This window comes from Poecilia latipinna, unplaced genomic scaffold (assembly GCF_001443285.1).
Source record: "Poecilia latipinna isolate Pla-1442-1.1 unplaced genomic scaffold, P_latipinna-1.0 Scaffold1304, whole genome shotgun sequence".
In the NCBI taxonomy this organism is placed as follows: domain Eukaryota; kingdom Metazoa; phylum Chordata; class Actinopteri; order Cyprinodontiformes; family Poeciliidae; genus Poecilia; species Poecilia latipinna.
In genome coordinates, this window is record NW_015113920.1 from 12,769 (window position 1) to 33,921 (window position 21,153).

Here is a 21,153-nt window from a genome sequence, read left to right on the forward strand (position 1 = left end):
AAAAAAAAGAGCGATAGGCGGCGCTTCTTTAATTTCCACACCTTTCGAACAACTACGAGCTGTTTGTGACCGGAACTTTTTTTTTTCTTTTTTTTGTTGCTAAAGCTAAATTTGTAGCGCTGTGCAGCCAGGAAAGTTAACTTCGGTTACTCAAGCACTTTTTCTGGGCTTCTCTTTGAAAATGATTTTTGAACTATAGGAAATAGTATGATGGACTTTTTTTTATCGGGCTTCAAACGGTAATGTTTTAAAAACCTCGGGATACCTTAGGACAGGGGTCCCCAAACTTTTTCCTGCGAGGGCCACATAGCTGTTCCTTTCTCCGGTCGGGGCCCGGTCTTAGTTTTTGGAGAAAGAAACCTTAGACGCGGGGGAGGGAGGGGGACGACACATTCGCGCTTTTAGATAGATTTTTTACCCAGAATGCAAATGGAAAAAACCGTGAGTGAAAGGGTGACTGGGACTGACTAGTATATATTCCATTGAGGGAAAGTAAGTTTCACATTTGCTCAAAAGCCACCTGGTGGTTGAAGAAAAATCCACATATAAACCGGAAAATAGAATAAATGAAAAAAAAAAAAAAACACTGAATGCTCTCTGGTATGAGGAGGCGGGCCGGATCCGGCATTGTTCAGGGGGCCGGACCAAATGACGTGGCGGGACGGATCCGGCCCGCGGGCCGTAGTTTGGGGACCCCTGCCTTAGGACCTGCAAGCGGCTCATGCCTAGTTACCGCCCAAACTCAACGAATGTAGAAGAAGAAAAATGTCTGCCAGAGTTTAAATATTATGTCATCTCTTTTTCGTCTATATTTTGGCCTCTGGTATTTCCCTGAAAATTTTTAAGAGTGCGGATCACAGCCACCCTCGGAACCAGAGGGAGGCCATTGCTCCTGATTTTAAACTAAAATCTAAATCAGGAGGCTCGACGCCGCGGTTTGTCAAAACAAAAAACTGACGTAGTGTTTGACAAAGATTTCAGCTCTCAAAAAATTTAAAGAGCCTAATGAAAGCAGATGTTATCACTTAATCTATATGGTATTTAAGATTGAAATTTTTTAAAATTTTATTTCTCTATGTAATTACTTTCTTAAGTGACCTTATCGCCATAATTTTTGTCCTCACGGGAGAGTAATATTTTCCCTGACCTGAAACAAAAGAAAAACCCAACATCCCTTCATCTTTGTAAAAAATTTTTTTTACATTTTGTAAATAGAAATTTTCAGTCACTGTTTTCCAATTCATCTTTGTTCTTTTTTTATTATTATTTCACATAAGATGTACAAATATTCTTTCCTAATATATATCATCCACATCACTTTTTTTTTTGATAAAAGTAAAAAAAAAAATAATCGAAAATCTGACTCAGAACTTGCTTTAAACATTAGACTTTAGCTTTTCCATCCCAATCTGTGTGAATCCAGATTCAATGTCTTTGTGATGTTAGCATTGGCCTAATGGACAGCTTTAAGCATAATGGTCTCAGTGTTAGCGCACAGCCCTACCTGGTGGTGTTTTATTATTATTATTATTTTAGTTTGTATTCTAATGTTTTTTCCTTTCTGCTTATGTAAAAAGAGGGATTGTAGTTGTTTCCAATGGTGCTAAACAGTTTATCTTATCCAGAAACATATATTTAATTGGGAGAGAAATGAAAATGACAATGACTGTTTTGAGTTCTTTGTAGTGATGAAAAAAGACCTGTTATGTCAGTCATACAAATATATTAACAAAGGCATTTTAACTTTGTACTTGAAAAAAAAAAGGAGTAACAGTAAAGAAAGGTTTCCTATATTGTTTTAGACTATAGATTGCTAGATTGCTGTAGTTGGTGCTTTATCTGTGGGAAATTGTGTGAGAAAAAAAATAGTAATCATTTTTACTATTGCATACTGTATGCTTTACGCGCATTGCTTCTTAACCCTACATTCCATGCTGTAATATTCATGTCTATTATCATGCTGTTGTTTTGAACTGATGCCTTTTTTTGCCCTTTATTTTGTATCACCAACCAGATTTTTGTGTTTGTTTTTTACTGTTAAAGGAAGGTCAATACTGTGTGATACACTCTTTTTGACTTTCTTTCTGCCATAACTGTTTTATGGCCTATATACGCTTTTTCTTTTCTCCTCAAGAACAGTTCATACAGCAAATGTAGCACCCATTCTCCGCGTGACTCCCCCATACTTATGTTTAGTGTCCAGAGACAAGATAAAGGCTCTGTATGTACTTGTGCTGGAGAACACTTGAATAAATGTCTTGTTTTTGTGCAAAAAAAAAAAAACAAAAAAAAAACAGCCATCTACCACTTTCTGCCTCATTATATATAATGTATATACAACTTTACATGTATGTATGCACCCGGAACGAGTAAAGTAGACTCTAAGAACTTACCTTTCATTGCCGTTTCAAGGTGCCATTGGACCTTGTTCAATGCCAGGAACAAGGTCCAGGCAACAACTAAGCCTTGCCAGTAATCAGATACCCTGCTGGTGTAGCAAGTTGGCCAAAGGAGGAAATTTAGACCACTAATGTTAAAACACGAAAGCTACTCACCATGTATTGTGGGTTCCACCTCAAATCCAGTATCCACTGGCTACACACTTAAGCGCACAGAAGGAGGCGGAGGCCTCACGAGCATCAGAGCCACCGTCCAAGATGAAATTGCCAAGCTCCAAGAATACATCCAGAAGATAGTCCCGAGGAATGACATGCTCTGTGAATGTCTCTGACAATGGAAACTGGATGAGAAGGAACTGAAGAAACCATCATGAGAGGTTCCACCGATAGGATAGCTGAAGTGGCTGATACGGCCAAGTCCTACAAGTGGCTGGTGACTGAAGGACAGGACAGGAGCACCAGAGCAATAGAAGCCCAGATTTACCACAACAGGTGAGATCCCACCTGTAAAAATCCAGGATGTAGGATGCTAGCAGCAAAGCAATAGATGGAATGCCTTAACTTAGTGGTTGGTTTCATGTACAGAAACATCTGGGAAGAGCATGAATTGGAGACTCCTAAGTCAAAGTGGGAAAAAGTGGTAGAAAATGACGGAACTGAGATATATGGGACTTCCGGATTCAGACAAACAGCATGATAATGGTCAACCAACCGGACGTTGTGATCATTGATAAGCAGCACAGGATCGATGTGATTATCCCCAATGACATAAATATTTGGAAAAGAGGACTTGGGAAGAGCAAGATAGCGTATGACAGGTGAAGGCAGCTGCGGTGGTCTTGGTTATTGAAGTGATAAAAGAAAAAAAAAGACACTTACACTTTTTTTCTCCCTCTGAAGTTAAATAAGACCAAACTTTTCTTGTTTTAGCTTGGTTAGAATTATCAAACTTATTTCTATTTGATAATTACCAGAAAATGTTAGATTTTTTGTAACTTTTACTTCATAAACTTACACAAATGTGGTCAGTAGGGGTAGTTGTCTTTTAAGCTGTATGAATTGGGTCAAACCTTTTGGGTTTTATTATATGCAGTCACATTAAATAAATTAGGATATGCATTCTGATGAAACATTTCTCTATTAAAAATCCTTTTTTATTCATTTGATGTAATATTCTAATCCCAGATGTTGTGTTTTAATTAGCTGTAAAATCATAAAGGTTTAAAAACAGGCTTGTATGTAATTAATCTATAACATGCTCCATTTAGTAAATTAGGTCAATAACATTTTAATTTATTGAATACGACTGTATGTCTCTATATTAACAACACATATAAATTACACAAAAATAAATGATGAATCTACATGTAAAAACTTTGCCTAATTGTAGTTTTGTAAATTATTAATAAATTCCTAATATAACCGCAAAGCATTGTTGGGCAGTTTGAAAGTATGACGAACTGTACCATAGTACTGTCGAAGACAACTTACACTTACAAGTCAGCGAGGAAAATATACATAAATATTAAATAATATAGAGTCCTCTTACTCACAACTCAATTACCCTCGGTAGGAAGAGAATACCAACAGCTAGTAACTTTTTAAACCCCATTCAGAGAAAATGTTCTACCAGTGATGCTTGCCTCTCATCTCCCTCCTCTTACGATAATGGTACAGCCTCCCCTGAGTGGACGCGCCCTACGTCTGCTGTGATTGGCTGTTGAGGAGACCAGCCTTCACGCAGCGCCGCTGATTGGAGCGTCGACTCGTCTCGCGCCGTGGATGCTGCGGCGCGCGGAAGGTTAGCTAAAAAAACCCACACAAATCGCCACCGGATCATAGGATATGCTGCTACAAAATAAAAGGCAGAAATGAATAATTTTTTATTTATTATTAAATAATTGTATTTTCTTCCTTGACAGAGTTTTGTTTTGTGGCTGTCAGGTAGCGAGGCCTATTATACCGTCAACAAATGTACAATAACAGAAATGTTGGTTTATTTGTTAGTATTTTTAGTGTTTAATTACGACATAAATCTAATTTGACCTGTTAATATTTAGACTCTTGTATACCGTAATTTCTGCTGTTTAAATCCAGCAACAGGCATCTAAAGAGCATTATAAAGTGTTTGTAGTATTTCAAGGAAGGTTTTTTAAATTACTAGTATGAATATAAATTGATTAATTTATCTATATGGCTTCCTTAAAGTTCATAATTTTGAACGGTGACGTAAAATAGTATTTTATTTCATTTGACATTTATTTTGACATCAGACGTTTCCATTCAATCCGCTTCGCTGACTTGACGCTGCTGCTGCTGCGGTGTGCTGGTCCCAGACCGGCCGGGAAGGTATCCATCTGGTGTGTGCATCTGCTTGGGAAGGGCCGTCCACGGATTGTGTTGCCTTCTGTTCCGGTCAGAAAGTAACCAGAGCGCGGATTGGAGCAGCTGCAACAGGCCCAACCTGGAGGTATGTGCTCCACATATTAGCGGTTTTATTAAGGCCAGCGGGCTTCTGCATCTTAATCACCACCCCTGCTACCGGGACACTTTTGTTTCCGTATCCCCCTCCCCAGCGGCTTCACGGTGCCGTTCACACCCTGGAGCTCAACCACACCTTCTCCGTCCGTCCAGACGGGCCGCAGGATTTAATTAATGTCTGGCCACTTAGATCGCCAGCGTTACCTTACTGCGAAGAGGGCGCGCTGAGAGGGAGCACAGTGGGTTTTTCTGAGTCTTGGCTTGTGCAGCTGATCATCATGATGGAGACCGGTTTCTTTGTGTCATGTGTCATCATTTTTGACTACGCCTGGACCAAACTAGGCAAATCTGCATATTTACAGGAATTATTTCTAGATCAAAAGTGGGAGAGGAATAGATTTTTATTTATGCGTGGGCGCGCAAAATGAATCAGGAATAAAAGTTGAGCGCATTAAATGAGCCGCCTGCATGAATCGGCCTATTTATTTACTATAAAACAATTCCCTAACATTCTTTAAACATTCCGTTTAAAAAAAAACAAAACAAAAAAAAACCTCCACGTCGTTCGCCACCGATCAGCTCTGTGTTATAATAATACAAATAATAAGTGAGATCATAGCGGAGCAACAGCGCAGTTCGACCTGTTCCTGGATTCTCCAGAACCTCTCCCACTATCAGGCGTCAGATCTGGAAGCGTGAAGGAGTGCCATGCCTTGCAGTAAACTTGCCGCACCCTCAGACGCACGCATCCTGCACTTCACGCAAGCACGCACAGATACACGGAGATGGTGGGCACACACCATCTCCACGTCCACGCACAGCTCCCAACATCATCAACCACAAATGATGCGCAGGGAAGGAGAGGGGAGGCCGCCAGGCAGGGCGCAGGAGGAACCCAGGAGATTGCTTCTTTGTTTCTCATGAATTGTTAATCGCGGACCGTAACCTAAATTCAACCAGAGCCGATACTGAGGGGAGAGATTCAGGACCAGGGAGGGGCAAACTTGGCGATTGCTTAAGTTCCCCAAAACAGAAATATATACATATATTTTTTTAGTTAAAAATTGTGCAGTTCAAATTGTTTTATCTTTTTTTTAACCTACTGAAAGATCACTGTTGTTTCAGATATTCAAATTACTCTGAATAAACAGTAGAACTGGTCAGTATTCAGATCAAGCAAAAAATTACATCAAAGTGACAAATATTACATCATTTCTATATTACACTATCAGGCTTTATTTATTTATTTGTTCGTTTTTTACAATTATAATTAATTGTCCTGGCTGCTTAGGCAAACAGTGCACTATAAAAATGACTTTTAGCTGGTAGTAAATTTTAGTCATCTTTTAAAATTTAATCAAACATAATTGTACAATTGGTGTGCCATAATGGTAAGAATCTAGTACATTAACTACTAAATTGTGACATTGAATTTTACTTTAGCCCTTTATTTAGAACTCAACTAAACTCAGGTGTTCAGTTATTTTTGTCCTCGTGCATTAAGTTATGTTTTTATAGAACATAACCTAATGTTCTATAAAAACAATACCTACCTACATATCTAACTAACTAACTAACTAACTAACTAACTAACTAACTAACTAACTAACTAAATAAATAAATAAATAAATAAATACCAAGTAGCCAGTTCTTTGTTCGGTATCATCACTGAAATTAAAATAACGCATGTTGAGATTTTGGTCGCATTTCTGTCTTTTTATATATTTGTCGGATTTATCCCAGTGTGATGCAGGTCATTGTATGTTGCTGTCTGACTGGCCGTCCTTTTTTTTTTTTTTTACAATAATGGCCTTATTGACCCTTGTTCGCCTCATTGTGACCTACAACCGGACTCAGCTTCTTTCTGTTCCCGCTGCGTCATTGCGATGGTACGTCAGGTTTCAGGCGGTGACTGACACAGCCTCCTCAGCGCCGTGGCTGATGTCAGTCACAGTGTGACAGACCCTTCACAGAGTAGCATTACCCAGAGCTTCTTCTCCCCTCGTTAAACTCCTCAAACTGTCGCAGAATGAGGTACCTTATTATCTGTAGCTTTTTGTGTATGTGGACCACGATTGCCACACTTTTCGCAAGAACGTCACGTGTGCGTTTCTCTCTTTGCGACGCAGAGCGATAGCCATGTCTTCCAGCTCAGCAATGGTGCGGATCCTGGTGAAGGGAGGCAAGGTGGTGAACGACGACTGCACGCAGGAGGCCGACGTCTACATCGAGAACGGCATCATCCAGCAGGTGGGGAAGGAGCTGATGATCCCCGGAGGAGCCAAAGTGATCGACGCCTCGGGGAAGCTGGTGCTTCCCGGGGGCATCGACACCAGCGTCCACCTGGAGGAGACCTTCATGAACGCCGTCACTGCCGACGACTACTACAGCGGCACCAAGGTAACGCCCTGCAGGAAAGAGGAGCGGAGGAAACTTTATGTGGCAGTGCAAGATGTAGATTTTGATTTATGTGTCGGGGTGTGAAGCTTTAAAATCTAGATTTTGGTGTCATTTTGTCCACCAGATGCAAATGTTTTCAGTTGCTACTTTGAGCCGAGATGTCAGTGATGAATCGTGCTTTTGATCCCCGTAACTTTTATAGAACTTTTCAGACTCTGTTGAAACTGAAACACAATCTTGGACAAATCTTGTTGATTTTACACTTATATTTAGTTTTCTATTGCAAAATGCACGCAGTTACTCTCAGCACAAAGCTTTAACTAAAGCTGTGGTATTGATTTTTGAGAACAGATTCAATAACTTCAGAGATCATTATCATTGATATCTAATGTAGTCAGTTTGAGGGCAAAATTTTTGTTAATTTAACAAAATTATGTAAGAAGCTTGAATGAAAGCTTGAATTTGGCAGTGGTTTGACTTGCTGATACATAACTCAGTGGTCCCCAACCCCCGGTCCGTGGTAATAAAAAGGTTGGGGACCACTGACATAACTTAGCCACTTCAGATTTCCGTTTAAAAAATTGAACATTATGCTGCTTGAAAACAAAGACAAAATGATTAGAGTTCACATTTTTAAGTTGTCTTCAGCCTTTTGTTATGTGGTAAGCAATGTTGGCATGGCTTACCAGGTGTGTTGCCAATTCCAGTCAGGATGTAGCAATCGGTTAGAAGATGCTAAAGTGTCATTGTCTAATTTGCATAATTGGCAATACACACGTATTTGTTTCTTGAAGAGGAGTAAAAAAAAAATAGAAAGGGTTCTTTACAGTCTCAAGCCTGAAAAATCCTCTTGATAAATCAGGAAATTTATCTTTCTTTGTTTCTTAAAGTTTTAGTTTAAAAATAGAGCTAATAGATGTTCCTGAATAATCACTAAATACAGGGATAAAGTCGCTAAGGTGCTAGCAGCCTGAATGATTATCAGACATATTTCAACAGGTTGTAGGAAATTAAGTTTTTTAAAATTTATTCTTTGTAAAGGATTCCCAATTTGCAGAGCTTTCTGTGTTTACATCGCCATATTCTGAGAGCAGGGCTGATATGTAATTACAGGAGTTATCCTGAATAAATCAGATGTCTCGTTCTCATCTCGGCGTCCATGATGACTCGTCACTTTATAGCGTTTTACGGCGACATGAGCTGAAAGGTGACGGACGCTGAATGTCGAACAAACCCACAGACACAACTGCTCCCTCTTCTCCCTGCTCATCATTCCCTCTCTCGTCTCCTCCCTGATGCCACCAGAAAAAAAATAAAAATAGCCTGGGGACAAATGTAGCTCGCTAGCCGTCTCCATGGATATCGAGGGGGTGCTGCAAAGACTGCCGCAAATCTTTTCACTCACGCCATTGTGCTGAAGAACAATGGTCCTCAGACACACACCCCTCTCCCTCTGCCGACCTCCTCCACAGTCCCTCTGGGGTCAGATGCTCACTGAGGCAGGCACTCGTACACAAAAACACACTGTCGTCTGTGGTTATCCAGTTTTACTGTAGTAAATCTGCTTCTAGGGCCTGGAAAATTATTAAGTACTGAAGTCGTAAAGTAATAACATAGTAATGGGTTTAAATAGCTCATGATTGCACCATGAGGAGCCGTCAGCCTGGCACGTTAACTACTGATAGATGTATCCTTCACATGTAAGGATCATTGTTAAAGGTCTTAAAGTTCATGGTTGGGGATGAGGCTGTGTTGATTATTAGATTGTGGTTCTGTAAATATTTACTGGGTTAACAAGTGCATCTTTTCTGTAATGTTACATAACATTTTATTCAAAACAGGCTCATGTCAGCATGTGACATGTTCATTTTGAACTGTAGATTAATGAAATAAACAAATAAATAAATAATAAAGGTTAATGTTTCTACATTAACCTTTATTGTATGAACGTTAAAGGTAATTTTATACTGGTAATTTTACATTCTGCTTTCTGTCTATGTTTAAGTTAATTTATGTCTTGAAAACATGTTAAAAAAAAGTACATCAAGAAAAACTAGTTTCCATTCAAAAGATATATACTTTGCTTTTAAAGCATTTACCTACACATTTAATAGTTTTTCTCATTTTTCATGCCAAGTATATGTGTCTCCTGTACCATTTAGTTTGATTATCTATCTATCTATCTATCTATCTATCTATCTATCTATCTATCTATCTATCTATCTATCTATCTATCTATCTATCTATCTATCTATCGATAATAGCCCGCTAGCTTAATAGCTAGCTGGCTAGTCAGCTCTATTTAGCAAGCTAACTTGCTAGCTATGGTTAGCTAGCTTAATAGCTAGATAGCTAGCTGACTAACTAGCTATCTATCTATATGGTTAGCTAGCTTAATAACTAGATAGCAAGCTGACTGTCTAACTAGCTATCTATCTATATGGTTAGCTAGCTTAATAGCTAGATAGCAAGCTGACTGTCTAACTAGCTATCTATCTATATGGTTAGCTAGCTTAATAGCTAGATAGCTAGCTGACTGTCTAACTAGCTGTCCATCTATATGGTTAGCCAGCTTAATAGCTAGGTAGCTAGCTGGCTATCCAGCCACCCAGACATATAAAAGGCTGTTTTTGGGATTTCCTCCAGGCTGCTTTAGCTGGTGGTACAACGATGGTGATCGGACATGTTCTGCCAGAGAAGAATGAGTCTTTGCTGGAAGCGTACGAGAAGTGCCGCAGCATGGCTGACCCAAAAGCTTGCTGTGATTACTCTCTTCATGTTGGAGTTACATGGTGGGGACCCAAGGTATGAAACTATGCATTTCCCTCTCTTAAAAATATGTTTTCAACCTTCTTCAACATCATTATATCTACTCAGTATTGTACAAATTGGTCAAATAGCTAAAGCAAGCTGTTTTACAGTACCTTTTAAAAGTAAAGAATTAGTACTCTGTTACATTTTTTCACATTTTCTTTTCACATTTTGTCCATTTATTGTTAAACCTCCATGTTAAACAATGTCAAGTTGTCCCAAAAGTTGCATGTGGCAGAAAACAAACACTGCACCTACAGCCATCCAATCAGATTCTGGTCCACTTATTTTGCAAAGAACAATGGATAAAACTTTCAGTCTCCAAATGTGCAAATTTTGCACATTCAGCACAGAAGCAAGTATTGTTGGCCCCCGTGCCCATTCATCAACACCTGGACCATTTCCTTGTATGCAGGTCCGAGATGAGATGGAGAAACTTGTGAGAGAGAAAGGAGTGAACTCCTTCCAGATGTTCATGGCCTACAAGGAGACGTTCATGCTAAGGGACAGCGAACTCTTCCAGGCCCTGCAGCACTGTAAGGACATCGGGGCCATCGCAAGGGTCCACGCTGAGAACGGGGAGCTGGTCGCCGAGGTTAGGAAGAATCCATGTGCAGAACTAAACATTGATCATTTCAACTAACAGTTTATAATAACAATAAATAAACATGTATGCGCTGCCTTGTATCCTCAGGGTGCCAAGGAAGCGTTAGACCTCGGGATCAGTGGCCCGGAGGGGATTGAAGTCAGTCGACCTGAAGAGGTTGGAGACTCAAAATTAACCAGCCACTGTCTTTAGACCTTAGATAAAATAACTTTTTACTCCTCTAGTCTGGTCAGAGTCAATAAAATCTCAGTAAATATGTTGCCTATATGAGACTTTTTCTTCCAGAACATGATTTCTGCAACCTGTGGTGCCGAAGGCAAATTTTACACTTCAAACCCTCCACTAGCGTGTGGCTAGTAATGCATTTTTATGCAATATTAAAGATTTTAATCAATTAAATTAGCCATTATTTTATCTGGAAGTCCAATGAGTTAAAATCTCTTTTACTGTATATCTGAACCTGCAAGGAGTATAGATAACTTTGGGGTTTATTGTATGTTCTTTTCAGGTTTTTGTTGTTTTCTCATTGGCTTTTCCGAAAATACAGAATTAAAGAAAATTCATTCATGTTTTTCTTTTTTCTGAAACCAAAATACATTGAAATAATAACGATTGCTATTTTATCTAAGCATGAAAACAAATTCTGGAGTCTGTGTTTATATATAAAAAATTATGTTATCTTTTTTTTTTTTCAAAGAGCCATTTGAGGTTCTGGACAGTAATGGTTCTCAACTCTCTAAATTGACCTCAAAGTGGTGCATAATTGTGATAATGCACCAAAACAGACCACAGTCATAGTGAAAAATGGTGGTGGCTGCATAATAAACGAAAAGTCATAGATGCTTTTAGCAAGACGCTGTAAATTATTGCGGTGGAACAGGATAATTTCTGACTCTGTGTGGTTTGCAGCTGGAAGCAGAAGCAACGCACAGGGCAATCACAATCGCCAACAGGGTGAGTTAAACTTTGGCATTAATCACAAAGGTAAAACGGTCTCCACGGCCCGACAGAGGTGCTGAGATTGCTGTAAAAATCTATTTGTGCTCGTTCTTCTTCAGGCCCACTGCCCGATCTATCTGGTCAATGTGTCCAGCATGTCTGCAGGCGACGTGGTGGCTGCAGCCAAGATGCAAGGTTGAAGCTCACTCACTTTTAAGTTGTGCATCTGCAGCAGGTATCCCACTCTTAGACCGTGAGCATTTCCTTGTTTTTCTTTTCAGGTAAGGTTGTCCACGGAGAGACGACCACGGCCCACGCCGTCCTGAACGGCATGCAGTACTACCACCTGGACTGGTCTCACGCGGCCGCCCACGTCACCGTGCCTCCTCTCCGCCTGGACCCCAGTACTCCCAACTTCCTGATGAGTCTGCTGGGAAAGTGAGGAAACTCCGCACGGTCTCTCACTTACATTCGCAGATGGAGTTTGTTTCAGCGACTAAACTGACGTTGCCTTCCTTCCTCGCCCCCGCCGCAGCGACACTCTGAACGTCCTGGCGTCCGATCACCGTCCGTTCACAGTCAAGCAGAGGGCCATGGGCAAGGATGATTTCACAAAGATCCCTCACGGCCTTCCAGGCGTTCAGGACCGTATGAGCGTCATCTGGGAGCGGGGGGTGGTATGTGTGGCTCTTTTGTTCCTGCTTTGGCAGCCGGAGAACTTCCACAAATAGAAAATCTAATTTCACTGGGGGAATAAAAACAGATAATAAAAACCAAAACTGCTTTTCCAGCATTTGCCCTGTAAAGATTTCTTCTAATTAAGAAATGTCTATCCTGTAGCAGATAAAATCGTCATTTGTGAGCTGCTGTTAGTATTTAGAGATTAAAATCTATTTAATAATCTGCACATTTATATGTGTCTGAAAAGCGAAAAACAGAATAAAACTGGTTGGAAGCGAATGCTTTTCACAGTGTGTCAGATAACGATTGTTTCCGGAGTTCCTTCCATTTCAACCTTTTAAATTTTCACAAACTTTATTTTCGTTTCACCGGGGCAGGTTGGAGGCAAAATGGACGAGAATCGTTTCGTCGCCGTCACAAGCTCTAACGCGGCCAAGATTTACAACCTGTACCCGCGGAAAGGCCGGATCATCCCCGGAGCAGATGCTGATGTGGTGGTCTGGGACCCCGAGGGATCCAAGTATGAAACCCGATCCGCACACTCATCGACCAGCTCGTCTCGCTGCAGCTTTTATCTCTGCAGCCCAATCGAGCCTTTGTCTGACTGAACTGGGTCATCTCTGTTCTGATGCCCGCCTGCAGGACCATCTCAGTGGACAACCAGTTCCAGGGAGGCGACGTAAACCTGTACGAAGGTCTGCGTTGTCGCGGCGTGCCCCTGGTTACCATCAGCCGCGGGCGTCTGGTCTATGAAAACGGCATGTTCACGTGCGCAGAGGGTTCTGGGAAGTTCTGCCCTTTGAGGACTTTCCCAGACTACCTCTACAAGAAGATGGTGCAGAGAGAAAAGGTAAAACTCTTACAACATGGATATTTCTCTAGTCGCCATGGTGACTGGCAGGTTTTCCTGGCTTGATTTGTCTGTGTTTGCCGACCCTCTCGTTCCGCCAGAGCCAGGCGGTGAAAGCTGTTGAGCGGGAGCCCTACAACGGTGATGTTGTTGCCGTGGTGAATTCGGGAAAAAGGGACATGGGCGCTCCGGACCTGGACACCCCAACGCGCCCCTGCACCCGTCATGGCGGCGTGAGGGACCTCCACGAGTCCAGCTTCAGCCTGTCTGGTGAGACTCGGCACCGAACAAGCCTTAGCTCCGTGGCGAAACTAGTTTGATTTATTTTAAGCCATAAATGGACGTCAGTACTTCATTTAAAAATGACCTGATGAGGGCGCTGTAGAGACTGTTGGGTTAGAAATGCTCTGGTTGCCCCTGGAGATGGCTGCACTATTTTTGAACTTAAAAATCCTACAGCTACAAGGGATTTATTTATAACTTTGTTTAGTGTGTTGAGAAAAAGGGGAGACACAGACACACATTCACAAAAGCGGTAGGTCTCAGATGGATTACACATGGAGCTAGAACTGGTTAAACTCTTCCACTCGACATCCACAAGCTTCATTGTGGTTTATTTTGATTTTATCTGATCGATCAACAAGGAGTAGTGTGCAAGATGTGAAAGCAAAAGATTTTCTAAATGTTTTCATCAGATTGAAAGCCATTGGTTAAATGTTGGTCTCACTTGCTGTAAATAGAAGTCTATGTAGAGTTTGTTGTGTCTTTAAATCCATGGACAATCTCTGAATTGAGAAGTTTGAATCGAAAATAAATTTCGTCCAGGTTTTTCTGTCTTCAGGACTTGATTTAACGCTACCCAGTTGATTCGTCAGGCTGATAAGTATAGCTGATTATCATCTGCATATTGCTTCACAGAAGATTAGGCATCAGTAATCTGACGCCTCAGATTTACATTTTCAGTTGTTTCACAGAAACGTGTTTTTAAATCTTAAACCAGGAGCAGTTTCAACCTTCATTTCTTAAATCCACTTACAGTCGACGCTTTAGAAACCTGAGAGAAAACAAACACTGACTTGTTTTGTTTTGTTTTTTTGCTGCTGAACTCACGATTGCCCTTTCCTCCGCGGCTGCAGGTGCTCAGATTGACGACAACATTCCAAAGAGATCCTCGGCTCGGATCCTGGCCCCTCCTGGAGGGAGATCCAGCGGGATCTGGTAGACGAAGCCCAACGCGGGGGAAAATGTGCGGCGGAGCAAGGCGACTCATCTTTCTTTTAAAACAAGTCGATTCTGTATGAAGCGATCGAGTCACATTTTGGTTTGTTTGGTTTTTTTATCTTGAATTTTGCTGTTATTTAAGACCATAAAACCGTATCCATGTCGATTTGCTGAATATTAAACATTTGTCACGTTGTAACAGTGACCAAAATTCAGTCAAAAGGTAACCAAATATGAAAGCAGCATAAAAAAAAAAACGATTTGTTGTTGAGTTCTTTTAGTTTTTTTTTTTTTTTTTTTTTTTTTGGATCATGTTAGGGGAAAGCACTGTACCGTATAGTTTAGAAAACATTGTTTTTATGAAACAATTGTGTTACCTCACTGTAAGATACAACTTTTTGCACTTGTGTCATGTACTGTTTAGATGCCTTTTTACATCCTTTAATGTCATAAGATGATTTTTACTGCGGGCCGTGGTGAATGAATTGTAACTATTGTATATGTATTACAACAACTCGTCGGTTTTGATCAGCTGATGGAAGGAAAAAGGAAAAATTACCTACACTTTCTTTTTTTTAATGTGTATATATTTTTATGTTTGGATTGTTTTGCGTTCTAGGGATCAAAAAGACGAAGGAGTTCAGATTAGCGTCTCAGTTGATGTTTACAGCAGGATGGGTTTCTTTTTCCCACCCCACTAAATGTGAACGAACCTCCGCCGTGACTTTTTTTTTGTTTTTTCTATGTATGTGTGTTATGATCGCTACTATCATGTCAAGCACAACTATTCATTTTGCTTTTCTTTATAACCACACTGAGCAAAAAGTCTCACCCAGATGGCCTTTTTAACACCTAACCCCCCTCAAACAAAAAGAACGTAGATCATGACGTGTCAGTCGCCGTCATTTCTGTCCTGGTTCTTTTGGGGGCGGAGCTTAAACGCTCCCACCAACACTTCCCGGCTAGCTGACGTCGCCACTGTGAAGCATGTGGAAGTGTTTTCACAGTGTGTTGGCGTCGGGAAGTTAGTGCCAGGCGTCTACATGCCTTCAGATGTTAACAGTATGTGTGATTGTTTAGTTAGAGCAGAAACACACTAGTGCTTTTGTTGTCTTTTTTAAAAGTTTTCTGCTGCTGGTTTGTAAATTTCACACTTATAACAAGTCTCTTAGTACCTGGTTTTATTCTGTTTGTGAGTGGAAGCCGGAATATGCACAGCTTGTTGCTCTTTCTTTTCGTTTCTGTAGTCTTGTGATGCTCCAGTGGCTCTCGCAGTGTCTTTCCCCTCCCAAACATACTGTACACTGGTGCTGAACAATGTGTTGTCACATTGAATTCCTCTTTCTCCTGTTTTTGTCTTGCAGCCCTTTATCACATGATTTAAGTGCAAATAAACCACAGTGAAACCATGGCCTGCATCGAAGCATTGATAAGGGCTGGATCACATGCTGGGCTTTTGTGTATTTTTGCTTCCCACCGTTGCGTTTCACCTCAAACGCCTACAAAACAAAACATACTTTTGAAATATGTTGGAAATAAAAGTGATGAAATGCCCGTGACGTGAATCAGAGACAGGTTATTATCAAGAATGCATCTTTTGTACATACTTGCTCTTACTAGGTTATAAAATGATTTTAATTGGATCTTAAATGCACAAAACAAACAGCAGACACCACTAATATCATTATTTATCTGCACAACATTATTGTAAGCAGCTTGTTTCTTTTCTTTTCTGTTTTGTTTAAGATCATTGTCTTATTCTATGATATCATTGAAGACAGGTTTTCGTCCTAAAGCTAAACTTTAAGCCACAGTTAGATGGAAGAGCTTGAGGCTAACTTAATAAATGAAGAGTATTAAGAAATGTGGTGGCAAAAGTAACTCTGACCTCAATGAAAATAGTAAGATATTTATTTTTGACATGAGGATTTCTAACATCAGATACCAGTTAAAGAAAAACACCAAGGATCCCTTAATCGTTTCTCTTGAACAGACGAATGTAAAAAAGAAAAACTAAATATTGCATTCCAGAAAACAACTAAAACTTCATACAAACTGTGAAGCAGTTGGAATTATCCTGGCGTTTTGCTGCAGCAGGACCTGGCCAGCTAACTATCGTAGCATCTACTGTGGAGACGAAAGGAATCAGTTCACCCAACGACTCTTTAGTGCACGATCCACCGCTGGCAAAGACAGTTCCTTCCCTGAAGGACCTGCTGAACTCTTTCCTTCTGGGCATTGTTAACACACACCTGTACGCTCCAGCACAGCTGACTGCTGACTCCCTCTGCTTTTACAGATTTTATTACTGATTGTTTATTGTGCTGTAGTTAGAAGCAGGGATGCTGCTTTTTCAGCCAACAGCTTCTCCAATTTGTGATTTTGTTTAATGAACATTAGGCTAAATTTTCAGAACAACATGAAGACCAGATTATTTGTGTTATGTGCTGATAGAACCCTGTAATTAAAAGAGGGTGCGCTCCCCCCCACAGCAGTAGAGACAAGTTGGACATAAGCTTCTTGTTGTGTGTCCTGACCTCTTGCGAACCTCTTGCATCGTGTCACTAACGAGCTTAAAATCCAACCCCACACATCATGTGTCTCTTAGCAGGAACGGGCCAAAGTCCTATTTATAATAAGCCTTTTAACAGCATGGAGTCGGGCGCCTGCGCAGTAGAAGCCGGATTGTTGCAGGCTCAGACAGGGCGGCCCGTTACCAAGCACTGCACCGCGCTTTTCCATAAGGTCTACTGCTGCCAGCCGGGTAACAACACGAAACACAGTGAGTATCGGCACTTTTACACCTCAGAGACCCGCTCTCCTTCCCCTCAGCTCCCTGTGTTGCGTGGGGGAGACGTGTTCTGCCTTTTCCTCCCACACACAGAGGATGTTTCCCCCGCGCTGACAATCCTGAGGTATTCGGGGAGGCCTGTAGAGGGGGCCGCTAGGAGAGCAGCTCCGACGTTGCGGCTTTTTCAGCCCAAAGGGCTTCCAGCGTCAGCTAACGGGAGCATTTATTGTTCTCGGCTCCGACTCGACATGTCAGACCCCACCACCCCAGTTTTTATCCGTAGACTTCAGCGGTTCTCACTCAGGGCTTTGCTGCAGCTTTTTTTTCTCCCCCCTCAAGGCCCCGCACATTTTCCCCCATAGAGAATAGACTGACTTTGCTTTGGTGCGCCGCTTATTCTTATTCAAAGCAGCCACTCCTGAACCAACGACCGTGTAAGTCTGAGCCTCCGTGTTTGGGTCTCATAAATATTTATTTATTTATTGCTCTATTTTATTTTAACCGCGTCAAGTGATTGTGAGGGAGGCAGTCGAGCCTCAGATTGGAAAACGCTGGCTCTGCTGAGAGGGCATTCACAGTCCTCCAGCTTTAAACATGACTCAGGTGTTTAAATAAAACCGATAGGACGTGCTGATACGGAAAGGTGAATGTCGGTGCAGGGAGGCATCACTGGTTCATTCAGTCTGGAGCTGCCAGATGTGTAAAGCTGCCATCCGACTTCAATCTAAAGAGGATTACAACACATCTGTAGATTACAGCTGGTTTACAATCAGAGATCAAATGTGTATCCCACATTTGATCACGCTGGGTTCTTCTAGATCCTTCTAGATTGAATCTTTTTTTTTTTTTCATTTTGGTTTTGCCTCAAATTCAGATCTGAAAAGTGTGGTGTGCTTTTTTTGCATACAGCTACTGCTAGAGGAACATTTCACTTAATTTATCAAAGAGCGGTGACTGAAAGAGTGTCGCTGTTTTCCTCAGGAAGGGGATGGCAGTGAATGTGTACGCCACATCCGTGTCCATTGACAACCTCAGCCGTCATGACATGCTCGCATGGGTCAACGACTCCCTGCATCTCACGTACACCAAGATCGAGCAGCTCTGTTCAGGTAAGCTCGAGCGAAAAAAAAAAGAAGATTCTCCAGCGTCTTCATTGATCTAACAAATCTGTCTGTCTGTGTTCTCTAGGAGCCGCTTATTGCCAGTTCATGGACATGTTATTTCCGGGTTGCATTCTTCTAAAGAAGGTCAAATTTCAAGCCAAACTGGAGCATGAATTTATACACAACTTCAAAGTTCTTCAAGCAGCTTTTAAAAGGATGAGCATCGACAAAGTAAGCAGCCTTCATCGCCTAGTTTTACATCGCAAGTCTAATGCCACGATACGACAGAGTACGAGGGCCATACTAATAAATAAAAAATAAGATTACAAGATTAAAGTCGCAAAACGATAAGAATAAAGTAACAATTTTACGAGAATAAATCTGTATTAGAATACAGTCATAATATTACCGGAATAAACTAATGATGTTATGAGGAAAAGTCAAACTAATACGCAGGGTTTCCCACAGAAAACTTGCTAAGCCTGGTGCTCAGGGCGCTACGGCATCCAGCTGGCCGCCATGTTTTTCAGTTTAAAAATGTTTAAAGTTGACAGAAAATTTGAAAATATCATTTGATAGTTAGGCATTTTTGGAAGACTGGACGATTAAGACCTAAACACCAACTATAAAGTAAAAAAAAAAAAGCCAATCATTAAAAAAAAAAAAAAAAACAAATAAATTAACAATGCTAAGCCTGGTGGGGGCGCAAGGAAAGCCTGGTGGCCCGCCAGGCTTATAATACACTAAATACGAGAATAAAGTCATAATATTTCGAGATTAAAGTCTTAACATTACCAAAATAAAGTGTTAATACTACGACTTTATTTTGATATTGTTCTGATTTTATTCTCATGCTATTTCAACTCTATTCTCATAATATCGTGACTTTATTCTTGTAATCTTATTTGTTTTATTTTCTCAGCTTGGCCCTCATACTCCTCTGGACATCAAAACTCGGAGTCTCACACCTTGAGACTCACAGAGATCTTTTTGTTTCCCCTCTCCAGATAATTCCAGTAGAAAAGCTTGTCAAAGGAAAATTCCAGGACAACTTTGAATTCGTCCAATGGTTCAAGAAGTTCTTCGACGCCAACTACGACGGGAAGGAGTATGACCCCATGCTAGCCAGGCAGGGGCAGGACGTGGCCCCTGCCCCCAATCCAGGTGATCACTTTATCCACAAACCAAAGAGAAACCCAGGTAAACCAAACCCCTCTTGGCTTTCGCTGCACGGCCTTGCTGAGCTTTTGGATGGCTCAAAAGCGCTCACTGTAAAGCAAGTGTTGTGAGCGGCACGATTCACAGAGCGGCGGGCTAACCTCACAGCTCGGCATCCCGCTGACCTATGACACTGCGGGGGGCCGCGGCCGACACCGCAGTGCATAGAGGGATGCAGCCACACTAAGGAAGACGGTCCACATCCTTTTCCCTTTCCCCTTTTCTCTCTTTTTTTTGGGGGTTCAGAAATGCTGAAACATGAACAAAAATGTTGAATATTTCCACCTGGATTCTTCATCACACAGCTGATGCAGCTGAAGAATCGTCTGAATAAATTCAAATATGATTAGAATATCATTTAAAAGTTATTTTTAGTGAAACCTCTATGGATTCGCTGCAGACATGATTGTGATGTACTTCAAATGATTATTTAAGTCAGTTTTGATGATTACGGCTCACGGCTAATAAAAAGCTAAAATTCAGTTTCTCTGGAAATTGTATTATTATTTTTTTTACACAGGACATTCATTTTTAATTTAGAAATGTTGGCCCACTTAAAGTATTGTCCCTGCGCTGGACAGTATATTTAGTAAATTAGCAGCACTCTGTTTTGCTACGTGGTTAGCAAATGGAAGGATTAAGTCCTTTTTAAAAAAATATTAAGATATAAAATGTACTTTAATCTAAAAAGAAGAATAGGAACCACTTCACTTAACAACAACCTCACCTGTTTTCTCCTTTCCAAACTCATGAATGAGATGAGAATTACATCCCAATCTTCTCAAGACTGGGGTTATTGCTGTTACAACCACACTTTTTCCTTCCACTCAACTTTCCAATAATATCTGTGAATAACCAGCTTCTTTAGCAGCGACCCTTTTGAGGCTTAATCTCATTGTGGAAGGTGTCAGTAATGACCATGCCTACAGTGTAGCATTTACTCATTATGAAATATTCAGATTTTTTTTTTATTTTTATTTTTTATTTTTTTGAGAAACTCAATTTTAGGTTTCGATTAGCTCAAAATCCTTGAAAATGTAAGGAACCGAAGGCTTGTGTGAAATCAGTTCAATTACCCAAATACATGAACTTTTAAATGATACATTCTGATGAATTGAGATGTGCCTATGCTGTTCCTAAAGCTGGTTTGATTGACCAAATTAAAATAAAAAAAACTGCTTTCACATTACTAACACGAGCTTGGAGCAGAATTGTTCTGTTGCTTGAACATCATGGGGAACAATCTCCATGGAGCTGCAGTGTGCCAAAAACCAGCTTTGTAACTCTGTCGCTACGTAGCTGTGTGGGTGGAAATGGGCAGAATCATGACTGCACTTATTTTCAGAACCGTAGTTATGCGTGTCGGCACGTTCTGTCTTTGAGACTTCAGCACTTTTAGCTGTCTTACAGTTGAATTGAACGCGCATAATTTGGATCTTCAGTGTCATAATGAAAATGGTGAAAATTGCTTTCCACAATGTGACGTCTCAAAGGCACATCATGCCGCTCTAGAACGTGCTCGATCTGTCGCCACTACTGCTACAGAGCTCAAGTGTTGTGATCTGACTGGTTTTAAAAGAAACGCCCCCCCCCCCCCCCCCCCCCCTCTCTTCTCCCGGAACTCCAGGACCCCCACGACCCCCCCCCCCGGT

The 21,153-nt window shown here is 41.0% G+C and overlaps 2 protein-coding genes across 5 annotated transcripts in view; both read left to right on the forward strand.

Moving 5' to 3' along the window:
- Nucleotides 1-4,700: 4,700 nt before the first annotated feature.
- On the forward strand, nucleotides 4,701-15,507 carry LOC106961471 (dihydropyrimidinase-related protein 5-like). Of its 3 annotated transcripts, none has more exons than XM_015055234.1 (13): nucleotides 4,701-4,869; nucleotides 7,010-7,280; nucleotides 9,927-10,085; nucleotides 10,507-10,686; nucleotides 10,786-10,854; nucleotides 11,608-11,652; nucleotides 11,757-11,832; nucleotides 11,919-12,075; nucleotides 12,173-12,314; nucleotides 12,696-12,838; nucleotides 12,961-13,168; nucleotides 13,270-13,438; nucleotides 14,305-15,507. In XM_015055234.1, exons 2-13 carry the CDS (start codon nucleotides 7,020-7,022, stop codon nucleotides 14,388-14,390), a joined length of 1,695 nt encoding a protein of 564 aa, XP_014910720.1. In that variant the 5' UTR covers nucleotides 4,701-4,869; nucleotides 7,010-7,019; the 3' UTR covers nucleotides 14,391-15,507. The 3 variants fall into 3 exon arrangements, with proteins under 3 accessions (XP_014910720.1, XP_014910718.1, XP_014910719.1); XM_015055232.1 differs by lacking the exon at nucleotides 4,701-4,869 and adding an exon at nucleotides 6,691-6,914; XM_015055233.1 differs by lacking the exons at nucleotides 4,701-4,869; nucleotides 7,010-7,280 and adding an exon at nucleotides 8,318-9,386 and having other exon boundaries at nucleotides 9,912-10,085.
- Nucleotides 15,508-17,061: 1,554 nt separating this feature from the next.
- LOC106961473 (microtubule-associated protein RP/EB family member 3-like) overlaps nucleotides 17,062-21,153 on the forward strand; it is a 10,974-nt gene continuing 6,882 nt past the window's right edge. Inside the window, exons 1-4 of one of the 2 annotated variants that reach the window (XM_015055236.1) lie at nucleotides 17,062-17,171; nucleotides 18,162-18,289; nucleotides 18,369-18,514; nucleotides 19,291-19,483. In XM_015055236.1, the coding sequence (XP_014910722.1) occupies nucleotides 18,169-18,289; nucleotides 18,369-18,514; nucleotides 19,291-19,483 (460 nt within the window). In that variant the 5' untranslated portion in view covers nucleotides 17,062-17,171; nucleotides 18,162-18,168. The remainder of the gene's footprint in view (nucleotides 17,172-18,161; nucleotides 18,290-18,368; nucleotides 18,515-19,290; nucleotides 19,484-21,153) is intronic. The other variant, XM_015055237.1, reaches the window with a different exon arrangement.